Source organism: Hemiscyllium ocellatum, chromosome 12 (assembly GCF_020745735.1).
Source record: "Hemiscyllium ocellatum isolate sHemOce1 chromosome 12, sHemOce1.pat.X.cur, whole genome shotgun sequence".
NCBI lineage: Eukaryota > Metazoa > Chordata > Chondrichthyes > Orectolobiformes > Hemiscylliidae > Hemiscyllium > Hemiscyllium ocellatum.
The window spans coordinates 85,129,523-85,151,487 of record NC_083412.1 but is presented as its reverse complement, the minus strand read 5'-3'; the positions used below and the strand labels follow the sequence as shown (position 1 = coordinate 85,151,487).

The 21,965-nt window shown below is 42.9% G+C and overlaps 1 protein-coding gene across 5 annotated transcripts in view; it reads left to right on the top strand.

The window, feature by feature from the left end:
* Nucleotides 1-5,356: 5,356 nt before the first annotated feature.
* Nucleotides 5,357-21,965, top strand: part of LOC132820866 (cell adhesion molecule DSCAM) — a 597,498-nt gene continuing 580,889 nt past the window's right edge. For all 5 annotated transcript variants that reach the window (XM_060833222.1, XM_060833217.1, XM_060833218.1 and 2 more), the window contains exons 1-2: nt 5,357-5,615; nt 10,425-10,571. In XM_060833222.1, the coding sequence (XP_060689205.1) occupies nt 5,372-5,615; nt 10,425-10,571 (391 nt within the window). In that variant the 5' untranslated portion in view covers nt 5,357-5,371. The remainder of the gene's footprint in view (nt 5,616-10,424; nt 10,572-21,965) is intronic.

Here is a 21,965-nt window from a genome sequence, read left to right as displayed (position 1 = left end):
CTATTTTAGCTGTTCCAGCCCTGGATTCTAACTGCTCAAGTAATTAGTTTGTTTGTTTAATGACTTTTAAGTCTTTGTTTAAAGTTTCCATACATGACTAAGTAGAACAGAGACAAAAACAAATGTAGTTGGAAAAACTCAGCAGGTCTGGCAGCATCTGTGAAGAGAAATCAAGGTTAATGCTTCGGGCCTGGTGATCCTTCCTCAGAATTTCCTCAAAACTGGACCCCAAAACATTAACTTTGATTTCTCTTTGCAGATGCTGCCAGACCTGTTGAGTTTTTCCAGCAACTTATGTTTTCATTTCTAATTTACAGCATCTGCAGTTTTTTTTCAGTTTTTATAAAGTCGAACAAAGGTCCAATACTCGAGTAAAAAATGAGGTCTGCAGATGCTGGAGATCACAGCTGCAAATGTGTTGCTGGTCAAAGCACAGCAGGCCAGGCAGCATCTCAGGAATAGCTATTCCTGAGATGCTGCCTGGCCTGCTGTGCTTTGACCAGCAACACATTTGCAGCAAAGGTCCAATACTGACTGGTGGAAATTTGACATTGCAATCACTACAAGTGATCTAATAGTTAGAAAACAAATCGCTGATTTTTTTGTCTGTGGAATAAAGAACAATCACTTGATCATTGAAACCATGCCCCATATATGGAGATTACACTACAGAAACACACCATTCGAGACAGTAAGTCCTTTCATTTTCCAGTTAGGCTTCATTTTATGTTATTTCATCCCAGTCCATAAACATGTCTTCCTCTTTCTTTCTTGATCACATACTTAGGGCAGGTTGGTGACTCAGTGTTAGCACTGCTGCCTCACAGCACCTGGAACCCAGGCTGGAAGCCACCCTTTGGCAACAGTCTGTGTGGAGTTTGCGTGTCTGCGTGGGCTTACTCCCATAGTCCAAGATGTACAGGTTAGGTGGATTGGCTGTGGGAAATGCAGTGTTACAGGGATAGGGCTGGGTGGGACCTCTTTGGAGGGTTGGTGTGGAATCGATGGGCTGAATGGCCTGCTTCCACACTGTAGAGATTCCATGATTACTGAGCTTCTCCTTAAGGTCCCTCTATGCTATTTATTTTCACTTCTCTATGGGCAGAAATGTACAAGGCCCCCTGCTGGTGAGTTTGTGGGTGGCAGAGGAGGGAGCCTGCAGCAAATTGCTTGTATAGCCTTACTATTTGTTATTCCCCACCCCCCACCCCCAAAATGCTCACAATCCCTTGGCAGGATGAAATGCTCCTATATAGACCCATCTACTCACATGTGCACTGATTGAAGGACTGGTGTGGCCTGGAATTTATTTTTAAGATGATGTCTTTGTGGGTCATAAGTAGTAAGAACGATTCCTTGGCTCCTGGAAGAAGAGTTCAGGACCTTCCCAGTGATCGATTCCATTCCTGTTTTGTGCCCGGGATTCCCATTCACCGGATGCAATTACCAGAAATGCCACAGGCTCCTTCCAATGGTCTGTTCCGACCATCTCCCGGCACACTCCAGTTGCTCCATCCGACTGATTCGCAATCGTTCTTGTCGCATTCAGGAAAGTGTCGGATATATATTAATGAGATCATGACATTAGGTTTTGTCCACACTGCCTTTCCCCAGCTCACCTCACACCCCTATTTAAAATAGACACCAAAGGCTAACGTCTTACTTGAGATGAATTTTGGGAAAGTGGCAACCTTTTAATCAAAAGTGAGCCAGAGACATAGTAATATTGCATTTGATGACTGGTTAGCTATATTTGCAGACCTTAATTCACTCAAAATCACTGCCGCTGTATTATTGATGGTGCTTCAGCTGAGTGTACCTTTTATAATATTCCATTGTTCATCCTCCAAATATTTGCTGAAATATTAATTAAAAGAGAAGGAATGCCTAAAGGGAGAGCCTACAGTACAAAGTACTACCCAACATGCATTATTGAACAAACAGTGAAGAATGTAATCCTGCATTCTAAGAGCTATCTTTGATTCTGTGAGGCATTCTCCCTCCTGCAGAGACCCGTCGTTGATGGTCTTTTGTTGCTGCGTCTGTATATTGTGAGTTAGCTTGAGCCTATTCTAGGGTCCCTATTAAATTACATGGACATCATCATTTCAGATTGCCTTTGTAGATGATATAAGATGAGGCAAGAGGTAATATCCAAACTGTACCAGGTACCACCAGATGGACGCCCCTTGGGGTAGAAATCCATCTGGGACTGAGTATTGATCAGAAAACTGGTCACAACTTGTCAGCAGTTGGCACTAGATGGACACGGATAAATTGCAGCAAAATCCATTCACCTTGCCACATGTTAATACATTGTACAGATATGTCTTCAAACTTTAATCTATGACTTATGGTCATTTTCTGTTTATTAATTTCTGCTGAACAACCCAAGCTCACTTTTTGTTTTTGTTTTATTAAATTTGTTTGCGTCATGCAGGAACCTGGCAAATCGATTCACCTTTTTGGAAAATGGTATTGCTTGATAGAATTAGATTTTAACTTCAACTAAGTTCTTTTCTCCTAACCCCTCCCCCACCCCTGCAATCTAGAAACATCGGGCCCAATGTTAACTGATTCAATGGGTGGGTTGGGGTCAGTTGCTGGGGATTAAAGTCCTGGAAATGTTTTATGATACAAGCTCACTTTCCCTCCAGCCCATTTCTGCTTTAAACTGAGGTCAGAAGGAGAGCAGGTGACCAATCTGATCCAATGTGATGGATTAAAATTTTAACTATGACAATGTGGCCATGTGCATCATTACCATTCAGTTTTGAAATGCAATAGCTGTTAAGTCAGGGTTCCAGAGCATCAGAAATACATGTGTTAGTAATTTCTTTATATATATTTTGTACTCATCCTGTTCTGAAATCTTACCTCTGGAGCAGGTGGAACTTGAAGCCTCCTAGTCTAGACAGAGGGACGATATCACTGCATCTCAAGAGGCTTTGAAAAATATTGTTCAGATACATTGATGAAGATATTGGTAAATTAGATATTTATCACAAGAGAAGGCTTTTGTGGTAGTGTTCCTTCCTTTAGGCCTAGAGACCCAAATTGAGGTCCCACCTGCTCCAGAGGTATGTAATAACATCTCTGAAAAGGTAGGATAGAAAGCCTCATTATAATGAGAGATGGAGTGTCTTTGGAGAGGAAGCAAGTGATGTTTACTGGTATACTTCAGGAGTTCTGTCCCAGGTGGGCCCCACATAGATTAGAATGCGTACGCGTACCCAAGACCAAACTTGTTCATCTCAGTTTCATTTGGAATTTTGACTCTTGATACAGTGCTCCTTTAAGGAGTTTTTACATGTTAATTTGACTTGATTTGGATCATTTAATATGTTTTTATAACAGACTGGGAGGGTGGGGCTATTGTGGCACAGTGATAAAGTATCAGCCTCCGGGCCAGAAGGTTCAGGTTTAAGTCACACCAGCCCTGAAAGTCTGTCCTGACGTGTCTGAACAGGTTCAGTGAATAAACCCATTTAGGGAAGAGTTCATGTCCACTTTCATATTTTGCTGACTGGTTTGGGATTAGATTAACATCCAGCAGCATTCCTGAATGGGGATCCGATGGATTCTAGTTCTTCACACTTACGCTGGAGTGCCTTCACACCAATGCCTCCCAGAGCCCAAAGCTGTGCAGGTTAGGTGGATTGGCCATGGGAAGTTGTCTGTAGTCTCCAGGGATGTGCAGGTTAGGTGTATTAGCTAGGGATAGAATGGGGGTTTGAGTGGGATGCTCCCCAGAGATTGGTGCAGGCTCATTGGGATGAATAGCCTCTTTCCATGTTGCAGGGATTCTATGATTTTGCTGCATGTGTAACCTCTAGTGCCATCCTCACAAACAACCTTCTTCCTGAGGCTTTCAGCCTCCCCTCCAGCATCAATATACCACAGTCTCTCCCTCTCTTTTACCCAAAAGTCCACAACTCCAGCACACCACGCCCCAAAGCCCCTTGACCCTGTTAGGCTGCGCATATAGTTGTAGCTGAGGTTTTTGTTTATTTGTTTATGGGATGTGGACACCGCTGGCTGATGAGCATTTATTGCCTGTCCTTAGTTGTCCTTGAGAAGGTGGTGGTGAGCTGCCTTCTTAAACCATTGCAGTGTACCACATTGCCATGAGGGAGGGAATTCCAGGAGCTTGACCCAACTACAGTGAAGGAATGGGGATATATTTCCAAGTGAGGATGGTGAGTGCCTTGGAGGGGAACTTGACGATAATGGTGTTCCCATATATCTGCTGTCTTTGTCCTTCTATATAGAAGTAGTCATGGGTTTAAAGTGTCTTTGGTGAATTTCAACAGTCCACCTTGCTACACAAAATGTAAGCCACGTATTCGCCCAACTTACTTGTCATCTGACATCCAACTAGCCCCCATCCCCTCACTGTTTGGCCTTTAACTCCAGTCTCTTCCTCAGGTCTCTCTGGGTGACCCAGCCTCCTGATCTTGCTTCCTTCTTTTCAATTCCCACCCCTCCCCACTTCCCCAAAACAGGTTGATTCCGACTCGCCTGGTTCTCAATGCAGACCTGCTGTGATAGCCGCCAGTGATCAGCTTCCCCCCAACAATCTCCACACCTCCCCCCAAACTCCCAAAGTAACTCTCTAACTGGTGAAGCAGCTTGACAGTCTACAGTGGGACTTATTGTGGTATACCATCAAATGGATGTCGTTATGTTTGCTGCAGACATACCAAGAGGTGTAATATTGCAATATGTCACATGATTCAGACACAGTGAGGAACCTTTCAGCTCAGATTTGTGGACAAGTTCCCCAACTGTGTATCACTGCTACCAACTCCTCGACTCTTAATAAATGGATTTAGGTATTTTTGTGTTCACCAATCTCTGATGTGTGGTTGGTGCCTTGATGTTTATATTTGATTGGATTGGATCTAATTTATTATTGTCATATGTACCAAGATACAGTGAAAAGTATTATTTTGTGTGTTATCCAAATCATACCTTACAAAAGTACATCAGGGTTCTAGAACTGAAAGCAGAATATAGTGTTATTGTTGCAGAGAAGGTGCAGAGAGAGATCAGCTCTACCACATGGGAGATCCGCTCCTAAGTCTGATAACAGCAGGGAAGAAGCTGTTCTTGAATCTGTTGGTAGTAACACAAAGGGAAAAAACAGCAGGATTAGCACCTGCTGACTCAGTGGAGAGTGGTACCCAAGTCACCAACTCATAAAGCTAGCAATTGAGTCTTTTATTCAGTTAAAATGCATTCATTTGTTTTTGGTTACATTTTGAAACAAGTAAAATTGTCTGTCTTTGTTACAGTTGCCAGTGAAGATCTGCAATCCAGCTTATACTTTGTCAATGGATCTCTGCAAGAGGTAGTCTTCGCCAGCACCATGGGGACATTGTTACCATGCCCTGCATCAGGGAATCCCCCAGCAACCCTGCGCTGGTACCTAGCAACCGGGGAAGAGATGTACGATGTCCCAGGGATTCGACACGTCCATTCAAATGGCACTCTCCAGATCTTCCCTTTCCCTCCTTCGAGTTTTAATAACTTGATCCACGACAATTCGTACTATTGCACAGCAGAAAATCCTTCAGGGAAAATTAGAAGTCAGGATATTCACATTAAGGCTGGTGAGTATCATACTGACAATTTTGATAGTGAGAGCGATAATGATCATATTACAATCGGAACCCTCTGCAGGCAAGCTAGGGACCGTGCCTGAGTCACAATGTTGAACTTCTCTTGGGTTATGTATTTGCTTAGTAAGGATCATAGGGTTGAACAGCACTGAAGAAGGCCATTTGGTCCAATGTATCTCAGCCAGTTCTTTGCAAGAACTGCCCAATGAGTCTCACTCCATTACTCTATTCCCACAAACCAACTATTTTTCATTTTCACATTTGTATGAATTAATTTTCCAAAATATGATTGAGTGCTATTTCACTTATTATTTCGGGGAATGCTTGCTGCTTGAAAATAATTCTTCTCACATCTCAGATCTGTGTCCTCTGGCTACCAACTGATCAACCAGTCTACTTCAGAGTTCTGTAGTACCTCCACAAACAGAAGTCCCTCACCATTGGTCCAAGTCTAATAAATCTTTTTTACCCTCTTTCCAAGCCGTTCACGTATTTCCTAAAGTGTGGTACCCAGGACTGAAAACAATTAGGGCACATGACAATGTCACAGAGGATCAGGCTAATGCTTTCAGCCTCAGCTTCAATCCCACCGAAGAAAATGGTGGAAGGTTGAAACGTTGGGAATTGGGAGGTTCTATTTGTGGAAATAGGGGGAGGGGATGCTGGGCTGTATGGTCAATCCTCCAATGGGATGGCGGGGGCGGTCTGTCATGGATGTAAAGTAGAAAAGGCATCAATTGGAGTTGTGTGGAGGATGATCTGGGAGTGACCTGCGAATTCAGCTGAGGGAGGAAGGTCAGGGGTCAAGGTTGTGAGGAGGAAGAGATCTGAGGAGAGGTACTTCAACGGCTTCTTGGGGGAAACGTGAGGAGGCAGAAGGATAGACAAAGCATAAGGGATCCGACTTAAAAGGTCAGGGATGAATCAAAAGCTTTGTTTCAGTGGACTTGAGTTTAGGGGGCAGTGGTTCACAGTGAGGAGTTCACGAGTAGGGGAGCTACTTGATCATGGAGATTTCACAGGAGGGAGATGTGAAGGAATTTCTCAATCCAATGGGTGGCTCTGCCTTACAGCGCCAGAGACCTGGGTTCAATTCCCGCCTCAGGTGACTGACAGTGTGGGTTTCCTCTGGTTTCCTGCCATAGTCCAAAGATGTGCAGGTTAGATGAATTGGCCATGCTAAATTGCCCATAGTGTTAGGGGTACGGGTGGGTGGCAGGTCAGTGTGGACTTGTTGGGCCGAAGGGCTTGTTTCCACACTGTAAGTAATCTAAAACAATCTTTGCCTTGGGGAAATTTTTAAGGCTTTTCTAACATTTAGGAATCTAGCATCTGACTGTTGTTAATGCTGAAAAGCTGTAGGCCATTGAGACTCGCAGACTCATCTAACTGGAAATTCTAACTGTCTACCTTGAATGGGGCTGTTTGCCCACCTGCCCTCCAGCCTCCATTGAAACTGGAAATGGTTGGCATTGATGCTGGTTTGGGTCAGCAGACAGATTTGACAGACAACATCTCAGCCTTACCGCACACTTCTCACAACAAACCTACCTTCCCTTTAGGATAAAATCATCCTCAAGTTCAGTTCAGGTTCAGATGGGAGAAAAGTGATCTCTTCACTTACTTTGCAATTTGCCCTTGAAACTTACTGATGGATAGGTTTAAACACATTTTTAAACAGTGTACCAAATTAAAATCTGTAAAAATAAATACTGGATTGCGAGAAATATGTTACAGGTACTTCAGCACCTGAAACAGGTACAAATAGGTTAATATCTAAGAGGAGACCTTTTGCAAATGTCATTTTCAAATATGAATGTCTCCTGTGACATCATTATTAATTGCCCATCCATACTTGCTCTTGCAAAGCCACCTTCTTGAATCACTGTGTTTCATGGGAACACTTTAACTCCAGTCATTTCTTCCAGTCTATGAAGGAATATACTTCATGCACCTTTGCAGTTCTGATGGCTATCTCCCAAAACAGAGTTTAATTTCTTTATTCCTTTCAATTCCTCCTTCAGAATTTTCATTTTACAGGAAGTGTTCATTTTCCTTTTCTGAGCTGGTGTCGAGTCATAGAGATGCACAGCATGGAGACAAACCTTTCTGTCCAACTTGTCAATGTCGACCAAATATCCTAAATTAATCTCATCCCATTTGCCAGCATTTTGGCCCTTATCCCTCTAAACCTTTCCTATTCATATACCCATCCAGAAGCCTGTTAAATGTTGTAGTTGTACCAGTCTCCACCCCTTCTTCTGGCAGCTCATTCTGTGCACCACCCTCTGTGTGAAAACATTGCACCCTAGGTCCCTTTTAAATCTTTCCCTTCTCTCCTTAAACCTATGCTCTCTAGCTTTGGACTCCCCTACCCTGTGAAAAAGACCTTAGCTATTCACCCTACCCATGTCCTCATGATTTTATAAACTTCTATAAGGACACCACCCAGCCTCTGATGCTCCAGGGAAATTGGTCTCAGCCTATTCAGCCTCTCCAAACCCAGCAACATCCTTGTAAATTCTTTCTGTGTCCTTTTAATTTTAATAAGATCTTTCCTATAGTAGGAAGACCAGAATTCAACATAGTCTGACCAGTATAACCACAATATGACATATCAATTCCGATACTCAATGCACTGACCAATATAGGCAATAAATGAGTGTTCTAGTAATGAAAGAGCAGTATACTAACCTCATGCACCATTCTTAGATTCTATAAAGCCAGTTGAACTGGAGTCCATCTTTACACATGTCTGCATTTATTTACAAAGTTACATGTTATAAGCATATACCTCCTTTGCCATCAATGGTTGTGTCAATCTGTTTATATTTATATCAGCTCAAGTGAATTCTCAGTTAAGGCCTACTAACTTCAAACAATTGAAGAGTCTTTTAATATCTAATTAACAGGAATAGATATCTCAAATGTATGGAAAATCCATGTGCAGACCAATTGAATTGAGCTTTGATTATATTATTCTGTGTAATTTTAATTGCCTTTATGCTCAGAATCTCTCTCTGCTCCTCTTGGACTCACTTTCATACCAGACTATGATCATCTGACCTATTTGCATCATTGGCAGGGGCCCCAGCCTTGTCTGACCTATCTTCCTTGCTCCTGGCTTGACCCTTTTCTCTCCCTCCCAAGGTTTCCCTTGTCTTTACTTTCCACTCCACCAGTTATCACATTTGAAGAATCATCTATGCCATTTCTGCTAACTCCAGCATGCCACCATAAAACACATCATCCCCTCCCGTCCTCAAAATATCTCAGGGACTGTTCCTTTTGTGACGTCCTTATCCACTTCTTCAGGATGACTAATTATTCCTTATCCACCATGACACCCTCCTATTCAGAACTTTCCCTTTAACATCCTCTCTCCTCACTGTGCTAGGCCCGAAATATACCTTCCAGCTGAAGCAACATTTTAGTTGTTCTTCCTTTGATCTATCTTATTGTATTCTCTACTCACAAGGTGGTCTCCTTTACATCGGTGAAACATTTGAGGAACACCTCTTCTTTGTTTAGTCATTAACAAGATGTGGGCAATACTGGTTGGGCCAGCATTTGTTGTCCTGTGGGCAGTTAAGAGTTAACTTAACTCTTTGCTGTGGGTTCAGACTCACATGTAGGCCAGACCAGGTAGGAATGGCAGTTTCCTTCCCTAAAGGAACATAATGAACCAGATGGGATTTTCTGACAATCGTCAATGGATGCATGGTCATCATTAGAGTCTTAATCCAGACTTTTACAAAATTCAAATCCCACCATGGTGGGATTTAAACCTAGATCTACAGCACATTCCCTGGGTTACTGGATTAACAATCCATCTTGAATACCATTAGGTCGTTGCCTCCCTCAGTTTGTAGGAATGACTGTAAGCCACCTTGCTGTCATGCTGTTTCCATCCTGGGCCTGATGTAGTGCTCTCGCTAAGCTCAATGCCATCTGGAGGAACCTAATTTTCCATTTACAATTTACACTCTTCAGGACTTCACAGCTTGAACACTGCCTCCATTTTGATTACAACATATCACAGCTTGTTTTTGTCTTTATTGATTTTATCCCCGGCATTACTGACTTACTTTCTCCTATTTAAGCCTCTCGTGTACACCTATTTTACAACTCAATATATCCTTTACCACCATGAGCACTTCCTTTGTCTTTTGCCGTGTGCACCTACATCACTTGTTCCACTCACTTCTCTCCCCTTTCTGTCAATATCATTTTCCAATTCCTTTCAGTTCTAAGGACTCCAAAAGTTAACAATATATCACTCTCCACAGATGCTACTGTGTTTCTCCAGCATTTTCTGTACATATCTTGTTGCTTGACTTGGTATCAATTTAGAGTATTTTGTTATATTAAGGGGGCAATGTAAATGCAAATGAACATTGTTGCTTAATGGCACAATGGTTAGCACTGCTGCCTCATAGTGCCAGGACCTGGGTTCACTTCCAACCTCAGGTGACTGTCTGTGTAGAGTTTGCACATTCTCCTAGTGTCTGCGTGGGTTTCCTCCGGGTGCTTCGGTTTCCTCCCACAGTCCAAAAATGTGCAGGTTAGGTAAATTGACCATGCTAAAATTGCACATAGTGTTCAGGGATGTGTAGATTAGGTGCATTAGTCAGGGGAAAAAGTAAAATAATATGGTAAGGGAATGGGTCTGGGTGGATTAGTCTTTGGAGGGTTGGTATGGACTTGTTGGTTGCAATGGCAAATTGTTGGGATTTTTTATTCTCTATGAATATTGGTACTGTTTGACAACATTAATCCAATTATAAATTTTGTCCTCAGTTTTAAGAGAGCCCTATACAGTCCGCGTAGAGGACCAGAAAGCCATGCGGGGGAACGTAGCAGTCTTCAAGTGCATTATCCCCTCCTCTGTGGAGGCTTATATCACTGTAGTGTCATGGGAGAAAGACACAGTCTCACTTGTCTCAGGTAAGGTCAGATTTTGCTTCTTTTGTACCTGCCCTAAGGCAGAAATGTTCATTGTGGCAAAAGAAATGTTTTGCTCTGTGTGCAAATATTCAACTTCTTCACACACTGATTGATAATCCAATGGATGCAAGCATTGAAACTGAAGGATTGTACATTTTTTAACTTCCCTGCTCATCAAGCCTAATGTTTTATGTGGATTGCAATATAGTTTATGGTAATGGAGCTTCTGGACAGCTCCAACAATGTGGCCATAAGGTTTTGCTACTGTCCAGTGACCCAATCTGTCAGAGTAAGATACCTGAGGCAACTCTTCTAACACTGGTCTCTAGAAGTAAGCTTGGTGCTTGTCATGTGAATTATTGAGCATCCACCATATTTTCTTCAATCTCTAAATTTTCCAATGAGGAATTCAATGAGGTTTTCTCCAGAAGGTCAACTGGAGAGGTGTGCGATTGATGTGGAGATGGCTTTGCCTTCATCTGGAATGGGTTTGCTCTGATGATCCATTTGGTAAATGGCAAGATGTGGCCATGGAAAGCTGTGAAGACTCTTCATTGCATAGGTTATATGTTGTTTGACAGATTCATATTAATAATGCTGCATTTCACCTATCAGGTAAGCCATTTGGAGAGGCATAACTAACTCAGCTATCTGTAAGTTCAGCATATATAGGATTGTGAATCACATACTAGGACTTGAAGCAGTTACTGTTACTGTTGTTATTTGTCTTCATTCTGGACAGGTTGGACAGTCTCCGATAGCTGGCACAGATTCACAGGGTGTATTCCCTTACTAATGTGAATTACATGACAAATTATATTTTAGTGCAACTGATTTACCATATATTTACATGTTGCTTATTTTTCAAAATGTAAAATTTACATTATGATACTCTACAATTCTACAAAGTGTCTGTGGTAACTGTGGGAGGTTGATGCGGTCAGTGATTTCTAGCAAGTGTTACAAACCTGTGCAGGTTTGCACAACTCGGTGCCCTGGCATTTACCCAGGTGACCAAGAATCGGTTAGCCAATATTGATGTGAAGCTGCTGGTGTTGGACTGGGATGGACAAAGTTAAGAATCACACAACAGCAGGTTATCGTCCAACAGGTTTATTTGAAAGTACAAGCTTTTGGAGTGCTGCTCCTTCATTAGATAGCCTGACGAAGGAGCAACATCCCAAGACCTTGCACTTTCAAAAAAACCTGTTGGACTATAACCTGGTGTCATGTGATTTTTAACTTTAGCCAATAATGACATACAGCAACCATGCATGATTCTGACTCTGCCCAGCAGAGTCCTCTGATGCTAAGTGACTGAACATTTACTTCCCAGTGGACAATTTGAAGTTGTCTAATCAATGGATTCTTGTCTGTGATATCAAGTTGATTATGGAAGATCTCAATCCACCAGAATGCCTTTCACAATGCAAGAAATGCAATGATCAATATTCCTTCATTTTTCCCCTTCAACATAAATACAGAAAGCTTTTTTTTATGTCTGACATTGAGATTCCTCTAAACTGTAATCATTTGAATCATAATGTGGCCCTGAGCTTCACATTCAACAATTACCCAAACTTATGACTCTATCCTGACTCCAAAAATTATGTCTAATGCTGGGCTGCTCTCTCTTGAAGAAACACATTGTGATTTGTGCTCTGTGGTATCTCACTCCCCTTTCTAAAATGGGGAATGATTACATTATGGCTGTGGATCTTCTTAAGAGGAAAATAATGACTAGACCGTTCAACTGTAATGGCTATAGCTTATTTCTCTTGTTCACGAATCAGCAGTTCAGGAAAAGTTGCTCCCTAAAAAAAATTATGTAATTTGTGATGCCTTCTTGTGAACTTTGATTGAATGTTCCTCATTTTCACTGAGAGATTGTCAAGGGAGTAGAGAGTCTGAGCAAGTGACAGCATTGTGAACAGTTATCTAAGAGTGGGATCAGTGTATGAAGCCCAAGAGACCATCCTGAAATCCTGCAAAGGTCATGAAGCTTATTAACCTTTGCTTGAAACCATGGCGATTAGAAACAGAAAAAGTACAGAGCACTCTCCAATAAAGAGACTCTGTGCTCCTGCTCCTAATAGTCTGGTTATTTTTAAACCTGGATTTGTTTTAAAATTGACCAAAAAATGCACACTAACCAATATGTAAATGGAATCTGATCAATGAAGAAGAATTAAAGGGCTTGGCCTTTCCATCATTTCTTTGGCGGTGGACAAATCCAATCTTTTGTCTGCAAAAAATATGGCAAAGTGTTGTCTTATATAATTGATCCAGCGCGATCCCTCCAATCGATCCACTGCAGACCCTTACTGTTACTAAATTCTGTGGCAAAGATGCCAGCAAACAAACTGAGTTTGATTTAACTGGGGTCACAATCACTTGCCTACAATTTTAAGGTCTATAAATACGTCTACATTTAATACCACTGAGGAGATATTTTTAAACAGGCATGTGTCAAGGCAAGCCCTAAGGGCTTGAAAGGTCAAGGGTCAGGAAAGCTACTGACATTTGCTGTGAAAGGTCAGCAACAGGTAAGAGTAGTTGGTAAATTGCTCAAATAGTTTTATGGGTTTTTTTGTGCATTTGTTCAATTGGTTAATGGGGGTGTGATGAAAATCAGACTAATTTTCTTTAATAAATAAAGGTTATAGATATGGGAATGTTCCCCTTTGGTATCCCTTTGAGTGCACCTGCACCACTGGATATTCAAAGCATTTTTTCTTAATCTTGATTTTGCTTTTCTAATGTTAAAAGTATGACCTCAGCACCTGAGGAAGCCAGGCGTAGAATATGTGAGATTGTACCAAAATGTCTGAGGTTGACAGAATTTATTAATGACAAATAATCTCCTTCACCCTTCCCATCACCAGACGCTTTGAGTTGTCACAAACGCTTCCCTTATTCTATTTACTATGAGGGCATTAACTGATGTACAAGGAAGAAGCTTGCGTTTTCTCGAAGGCTAAGTGTGAGATTAAAAGAGGGAGGAAATTCTGTGAGCTGGTCAGACTATCTCACACAGTCGGGCACTTCTCAGCTCACCACGCATGCACACCCAGCCAATTTTATGAGTGGGCAGGTAGGACGTTCTCCTTTCCATACCTTGGGGGCGTCTTTTCTGATCTCTGGACAGCACTCCACTCTCTACAACCCAGGAGCATCTCTCAATCTCTGCTCATCACCCCCTTAGAGACATCAGGGACCAGGCAAAAAGTAGCACAGTACTTTCGTGACTGCCTTCCTAGAGGTTCTCCTGGAATGCCTTCACGAAAAAGAGCTTTGTCCCTAATGATGGCAACTGGAAACTATCCTGAACGATGAATGCAACTTGGGACAAAGGTGCCTGTGGGCATACATATCAAGAATAGAATTATTTTGAAGTGGGGATGTCTCCCACAAAATGAGCACATTATGGAAAAGTCTGCCTCAGCCAGCATCTTTTCTTTTGTAATGGCTGAAGTTTTGATTGTGAAAACTACTTTGAAGAAATTTACATTGACACTTTGGTGACATCTGTTGAGGTGACATCAGTTAATCAGTTAATATTGAAACTGTTTTTGAGCGTTGCATTTTTATTCAAATCCATTTTTCAGCATTGGATGAGAATAGAACATTTTCAGAATAATTAGCTACCAGAGAAGAGGTTTTTTTTTAGATTACTTACAGATTAGATTACTTACAGTGTGGAAACAGGCCCTTCGGCCCAACAAGTCCACACTGACCCGCCGAAGCGCAACCCACCCATACCCCTACATTTACCCCTTACCTAACACTACAGGCAATTTAGCATGGCCAGTTCACCTGACCCGCACATCTTTGGATTGTGGGAGGAAACCGGAGCACCCGGAGGAAACCCACGCAGACACGGGAAGAAGAGCAGTTGATTGGCACTGGACAGTCAAGACTCAGAAGTCCTAGGGAACTGAGGGAGTAGGAAGGTCTGAAACAAAAATAAAAATTGCTGCAGAAACGCAGCAAGTTGACATCATCTGTTGAGAGAAACCAATGTTAACATTTCAACGCTAGTGATTCTTCTTCAGAGTGGGAAAGGTGCTGGCTTGGGATCTGTGGAGGCTATGAGGAGCTCAGAGCATTAATTCCGCAATGCAGAGGAGAGAGTGGATGCTGAAAAGCCACAAGCAGTACTTCCTTTCTACAGCTGAGCAAGATTCAGGAAAACCCAGGTGTAGTTCCAGCTTGGGAAAGCTAGCTATCAGCAAAATGCTGGAGTTGTGCAGGTAAATAAGTGCTGGGGTACAGTTTTGGGGCCCAGGTGAACATGGATCCACAACAGGAGGGTGATCGACCAGAAAAGGAACAATGTGAGGCAATCCATAATACAGTGATTTTTGAGAGGAAATTTCAAGGCCAGATCAGTAAATCCTTTGTGAATTTTAATGAAATAAGATGCTCTAGATTAAATTAGATTAGCTTCACTACAGTGGGGAAACAAGTCCTTTGGCCCAACAAGTCCACAGCGACCCTCCGAAAAGCAACCCACCCAGACATATTCCCCTACATTTTACCCCTGACTAATGCACCTAACACTATGGGCAATTTAGCATTGCCAATTCACCTAACCTGCACATCTTTGGACTGTGGGAGGAAACCAGAGCACCCAGAGGAAACCCATGCAGACATGGGGAGAATGTGCAAACTCCACACAGACAGTTGCCTGAGGTGGGAATTGAACCCGGGTCTCTGGTGCTGTGAGGCAGCAGTGCTAACCACTGAGCCACCGTGCTGCCCCTTATGTTAATACCATTATGTTAATATTGGGGTTTGTTGCTGAGAAATCCATGGAATCTATCTTTTTCTCATTTGCTTTTACCTATGTTTATCACCTTAATTCTAGGTGTTACAAATAATTTATACATGTATTGTAGATTATAATACTGTTCTAAGTTGAATAGTAAAGTATAAAAGAAGACAATAAAACCAGTGTCGTTACCTCAACTCTTCAAAATGCTCGATTCTTTTGGTTTTAATTTAGCTTTATTGAACTTGAACTGCTTTTCGGTGTTGGGATGAGAAAGGTGGGGGGAAGGATCTGTGCAGGATTGATTCAACTGCTGATCTTTGTCTCCCTAGATTTCACAGCTCAGATTTTTAAATGTCTTCATTTGTGGGACATGGGCGTCTCTGGCTGAGCCAGCATTGATAGCCCATCCCTAATTGCCTTTGAGAAGGTGGTGGTGAGCTGCCTTCTTGAATTGTTGCAGTCCACCTGCTGTGGGTTGACCCACAATGCCGGTAGGGGTGGAATTTCCAGGACTTTGACCCAATGACTGTGAAGGAACGGCGGTACATTTCCAAGTCAGGGCGGTGAGTGGCTTGGAGAGGAACTTGCAGGTGGTGGTATTCCCAAGTACCTGCTGCCCTTGTCCTTCTAGGTGGAAGTGTCGTGGGTTTGGAAGATGCTGTCTAAGGATCTTTGGTGAATTTTCTCAGTGTGCCTTGTAGATTATACATACTGCTGCTTGTGAGTGCTGGTGGTGGGGTGTTTGAATGTTTGTGGATGTGGTGCCAATCAAGCGGGTTGCTTTGTCCTGGATGGTGTCAAGCTTGCTGAGTGTTGTTTGAGCTGCACCCATCCAGCCAAGTGGGGAGTACTCCCTTACACTCCTGACTTGTGCCTTGTAGATTGCCGATAGACTTTGGGTGTCACCCCTCCCTCCTCACCCCTCCCTCCCCCCCTCCCTCCTCACCCCCCTCCCCCCTCCCTCCTCACCCCCCCCTCACCCCCCCTCCTCACCCCCCCTCCATCCCCCCTCCCTCCTCACCCCCCCTCCATCCCCCCCTCCCTCCTCACCCCCTCCATTCCCCCCCCCTCACCCCCCCTCCCCCCCCATCTCCCCCTCACCCCCCCTCCCCCCCCCCATCCTGACTTTGGGTGTCAGGAGGTGAGTTACTGGCCGCAGTATCCCTAGTCTCTGACCTGCCTTGTAACCACTGTGTTTATGTGGTGAGTCCAGTTGAGTTTCTGTTCAATGGTAGCACCAAGGATATTGACAGTGGGGGATTCAGTGATGGTAATACCATTGAATGTCAAGGGGCAGTAGATAGAGTGTTTGAGTGTTTTCCAAAGTGACTTAAGTTATTCTACACATATGTCTCTGCCAAATAGCCCTGCCTGTATCCTTAACAAATCACTCTGTATTCCTTGTATGCACGCATTGTCTAAAAGCAGTCGACTGTCAGCTCAATATGTACTCAGCCGCTGGTAGGTAAATAGCAACAAATAACAGAGAGAAAGCTTTTGCAATTTGCTTTTCTTTTTCTTTTAGTGAGTTCAGGCAAATAATCCACAGCCATTTCTTCAGCTTTGTACCCACTTTCTGATGCCACAGCGATCAGCATTTCAATTTGAATAAAAACAGTATTGTTATCTTCTGCATTGAGTTACAGGTCCATGGCATTTGAGCTGCAAAGCCATACCGCAATCAATACAGTGTTAAAGCAGGCACTTTGTGAGACTGATTTCATATTGGATTTCAAAATTGGTTGACCCCAGCAGGTTGCCAGTGGGAGTAGCTCTTCAGGTTCTCCGTGGTTACAAACAGATAGTTGACTTTGTCTTCATTGCTGAATTTTGGCGCGATTGTTCAAGTATGGACAAAGTAGGAATTATATTGCAATTCATTTGCTGATAATGTATATTTGAGTGTGGGTGATGTGGTTCAGAAGGAAGCTGTAGAATAATAGTGAAAGCACCAAAAAAACACCCCAGGAGATCAGCTCTCAGATTCATCAAGAAGATCGAGGCTGATCTGCAAACCTCTCCAAATATGTGGCTTCTTGGCTTTATCATCACGTGAGTTTGATCAACGTGCATATCAAACAGCATGTTTAACCAATCAGGTAAAGACCATCATGAATATAATAGGGAGGAGTTTTGTTTAAAGCATTTGTACGCTGTTGTTCCATAGTACTGCCTGGCAGGACTTGTTCTTAATTTTGTAATTAAGATAGATAATTGGAGGAACTTTTCCACTCACCAAAGATGACAAGAAGGGGAAATAGTTGGGAGCATTGCTCCAGGAGAGATATTTACGCTTTTCTCACCACTTAGCCAGTTAACATCTGGTTATGAAATTCCATTAGGGTATTTTTTTTTATTTAACCACTTTCCTAATCAACCTGTTCAGAGATGTTATTATGTACGTCCTGGATCAGGTGGGACTTTAACCTGGACCTCCTAGTCTAGAGGTAGGGATACCACCACTGCCCCACAAGAGGACCTTATTGGGATGTTCTTGACCCACCACCAATTAAGATCCATCTGCAATCAAGTAACAGACAATTAAAGGCCGTAAATTGCCACCTGCCCTATTAGCTGTCTGCTAGGCAGGTGAGTCAAGATGGCTGCTTTCAAAATAGTCAATCAGGAAAATGGCTGCCAGGTTGGAGGAGGCCTCCAATTTCCCCAACTGTAAGAAGTTGGAGAGACATTTATGGGGGGGAACAATATGATGGCCTTTGAAATCAAGTGCCCTGCTTTTTGTCCCTTACCCTGACCCTCTCCCTGTGAACACCCACCCTGTGGGACTCTAAAGAAAGAGGGCATTGGATAGGCATTTGGAAGTTATTGGGCTAGTATAGGTTAGGTAGGATTCGGTCGGCGCAACATCGAGGGCCGAAGGGCCTGTACTGCGCTGTATCCTTCTATGTTCTATGTTCTATGTTCTATCTACCTTAGGTTCCCCTGAGTAATAGCACTTGGCCACTATCAAGGCCTGATATAGGCCAAAATGCCCGCTGAAGGTTGCCATTTAGCTCTCACTAGTTTGGCCTAAAATCTGTTGATTGTTTTCAGCAGTGAGGGTGGTGTTTGCTTGTCTCAAAAAAATGAAAATCACACTCCATATGTGTTTAAACCATAAATGATCTGAAAACACTTTCACAAGGCAGAATAGTGGTGAGATGCAATTAGTTTGTCAAGAACACTGCAAAATAAAGGGTTTGTATATGTATAGAGCACCCATACATAACACGAAAAGCAATCTCCCCAGGTTCTTGTAAAGAGGACCATGTTGCAGATTTACAGCAATATTTGTGATAACATCAGCTGATTAAGTTCCTCTCCTTCCTCTGACTTTTACCTTTTGCTTTGCATTTAACCATAAATATTTCAACATGGATTACAGAGGTTCAATGGCAGCTCCAAACCACATCTCTAAGGCAGTTGGTAATAATGATGGTTTCGGCAGCAAGACCCCCAACCTCTCAATTAATCCACTTAAAAGAAAAACAAATTAGGTGTGCATTATTGAAGCAGACCACGACTTTTCTATTTCCTTTTTTCCCCTGGTTGGAGCTGAGTATCCTTGCCATCTCACATTAAGAAACCTCTTTTCAGACTGAAGCTGTCTGAGGTTATCATGAGAGCTGAGGCCAATCCTACATTTTGTACATACCTGCCATGGCTGCTACTGAGTGATCAGGGATGTCGGCCAGTTTTTCTTCCTTCTCTCTTAAACATGGAAACATGGATAGTTCTGTTCCTGATTCCCATTATGGCTGAGATCAGCAAAACCTTCAAAACAGATCAGCGTCCACATGGGGATCATCTTCATCTAGATGACTTGGCAACATTTCTGAGCCACTGGGGAGGTTACTTTCATCTGGGCCTGTTCCTCAAACAGCAGGTATCTGGCCAATACTAATCATGGGAGTGTAGAGGCCAGGTTTTGGGAGTGGGGAGAAAGAGGAAGGAGCGTTCTCTGGAATTCACTGATTGATGACTCATTTATTTTTTGCCTGCCTTACTCTTACAGTGAGGAAAGCTCCTGGAGTATATGTGTGCTATAGCGACCATGGCCAGTGTTTTGCCTTTTTCTGGCAAGTGTAGTGAATCTCAGCTATTCAGAGCTGTCAAATTAACCAGGTCAGCAGGACTGAAGACAAGAGAAAAAAAAATCAATAAATCTATGAATTAATAATGCAGCTGCCAGAGAGAATCATGGGTAAACAAATGAAGTCTGTACGTTTCAGGACTTAACACTTTACTCGCACATCTCTCTTGTCTTTTGCTGATAGTGTTGTCTTTTATCCTATCCTCTGAGATAATGTTTGCATTTATTTACATCAAGTCTCTTAGCAACATTTTAAAATATTGACAGATTATTCTATTTTTACATTGCATGGAAGCAAAGAAACAAATCATGCTTGGTCCATATAGGTCATGCTGATATTTATACTCCATACAAACCTTCTCTAAATTCCTCTTCCTCTCGTTCTATTGATATATTGTTCCATTACTTTCCTAGCTTCCCCTTAATTGCACCTGTTGTTCACCTCAGTCTGAGAGAATTCCCCAGTCTAGCCTCTCTTTGGATACAACTATTTCTCCTGATTTCCATATGAGATTTGTAGGGGACAATCTTAGGTTAATAATTCCTTCTTTTTGCCTTCCTTATGAACTGAAATTTCTTCTCTTGCATATAATAGAGAGATGCAAGTCCAGTATCCAAAGTTGCATTGTTACCAGGACCTTGGGAAAATTCCCTGCTATTGTTTGAATGGCATCAAGGGATCTTTTTAGTATCTACCTCATGGTGAACATGAGTTATGGAGACATACAACATAGAGGAGGCCCTTCAGCCTGTCGAGATTGTGCTGAACTATCTGCTTGAATCAAGCACTTGGCCCGTAGCCTTCAATGTTATGACATTTCAAGTGTCCTTGAAAAGTAATTGTCCTACTTCTTGTATACAGGACTCACCCAGATAATCCTCCACACTGCCAAGTTCTGAAGAACAGTAAAGAAATCTTTCCTTTGAGTCTGACTCCATTGTTGTAAATCCCTTTCTGCCAGAGGTGGTCTTCCTGTGGCCCAGAGACGTATTGGATGTTTGATAGGCTGTTAGCCTTCAGAGGTAGGACTTGGTCTCCCATCAGATCCACCTCAAGCCAGTGGATGTTGTTAAGTGAATGCAGGGCAAGCTGGATAACTGGAAGCATAGCTTGGCTCAAATTTTATGGAGTGACCAGGGGAGGTGGAAATCCTGCCTCCAGAATCAAATATAAGCCTTAATACCAAATGGTTAGCCTGACCTCAGTCATTTATAAGATTTAAGTAAGATCTTTTAAGTAAGATAAGATTATTAAGTATGAAATTGCAAAGTACTTGTAGGCGCACAATAAAATAGGACTATGACAGTATGACTTCAAGAGTGTGAGATCTGTAGGTGTTGGAGATCAGAGGTGAAAATGTGCTAGAAAAGCACAGCAGGTCAGGCAGCATCCAAGGAGCAGCAAAATCTACATTTCGGGCATAACCCTTCATCAGGAATATGGGGTTGGAGGGGAGAGAAGGAGGTTGAGAGATCAATAAGAGGGTGGGTGTGGGAGGAAGGTAGCTGGGAAGGCGATAGGTAGCTGAAGGTAGGGGATAATGGTGATAGGTCAGAGAGGAGGTTGAAGCAGATAGGTGGGAAGGAAGATGGACAGGTAGGACAGTTCAAGAGAGTGTTGCTGAATTGGAGAGTTGGATCTGGGATGAGGTAGGGGATGGGAGTTAAGGAATCTGATGAAGTTGACGCTGATGCCGTGTGGTTGGAGGGTCCCAAGGCGGAAGATGAGGCCTTCTTTCTCCTGGTGTTGGGTGGCTTGGATTAGCTGGTGGAGGAGGCCCAGGACTTGCATGTCATTGGCAGAGTGGGAGGGGGATTTGAAGTGTCCACCATAGGACACTGAGGTTGTTTCGTATGTGGTTCCTTAAGTCCTGTCCCCCCACTCGTCCAAGATTCAACCCTCCATCTCAGCATTGCTCTTTTGACCTGTCCTACCTGTCCACCTTCCTTCCTACCTATCTACTCCACCCTCCTCTCCAACCTCTCACCCCTCATCTACTTATTGTCTTCCAAACGACCTTCCCCCCAGCGCCACCCCCACCCTCCTATTTATCTCTCAGCCCCCTTTTCCCTTTCCCACATTCCTGATGAAGGGCCTATGCCCAAAACGTCGAGTGTCCTGCTCCTCTGATGCTGCCTGACCTGCTGCGCTTTTCCAGCAACACATTTTTCAGCTCTGATCTCCAGCATCTGCAGTCCTCACTTTCTGCTAGTGGAATTCAGTAAGGGTCAATGTTGGGACCACATGTATTTACAATACACATTAATGATCTAGAAGAAAGAACTGAGGGCAATGTTGCTAAGTTTGCAGATAAAACAAAGATAGTTGGATGGACAGGTAGTGTTGAGGAAGCGGGTGGTTGCAGAAAGACATGGACAGACTCAGAGAGTGGGCAATGAAGTGGCAGATGGAACACCACATGGGAAAGTATGAGGTCATGTACTTCAGTAGGAAGGATAGAGGCGGAAATTATTTTCTAAATGGACAAATGCTTTGGAAATCTAAATTACGAAAGGACTTGGG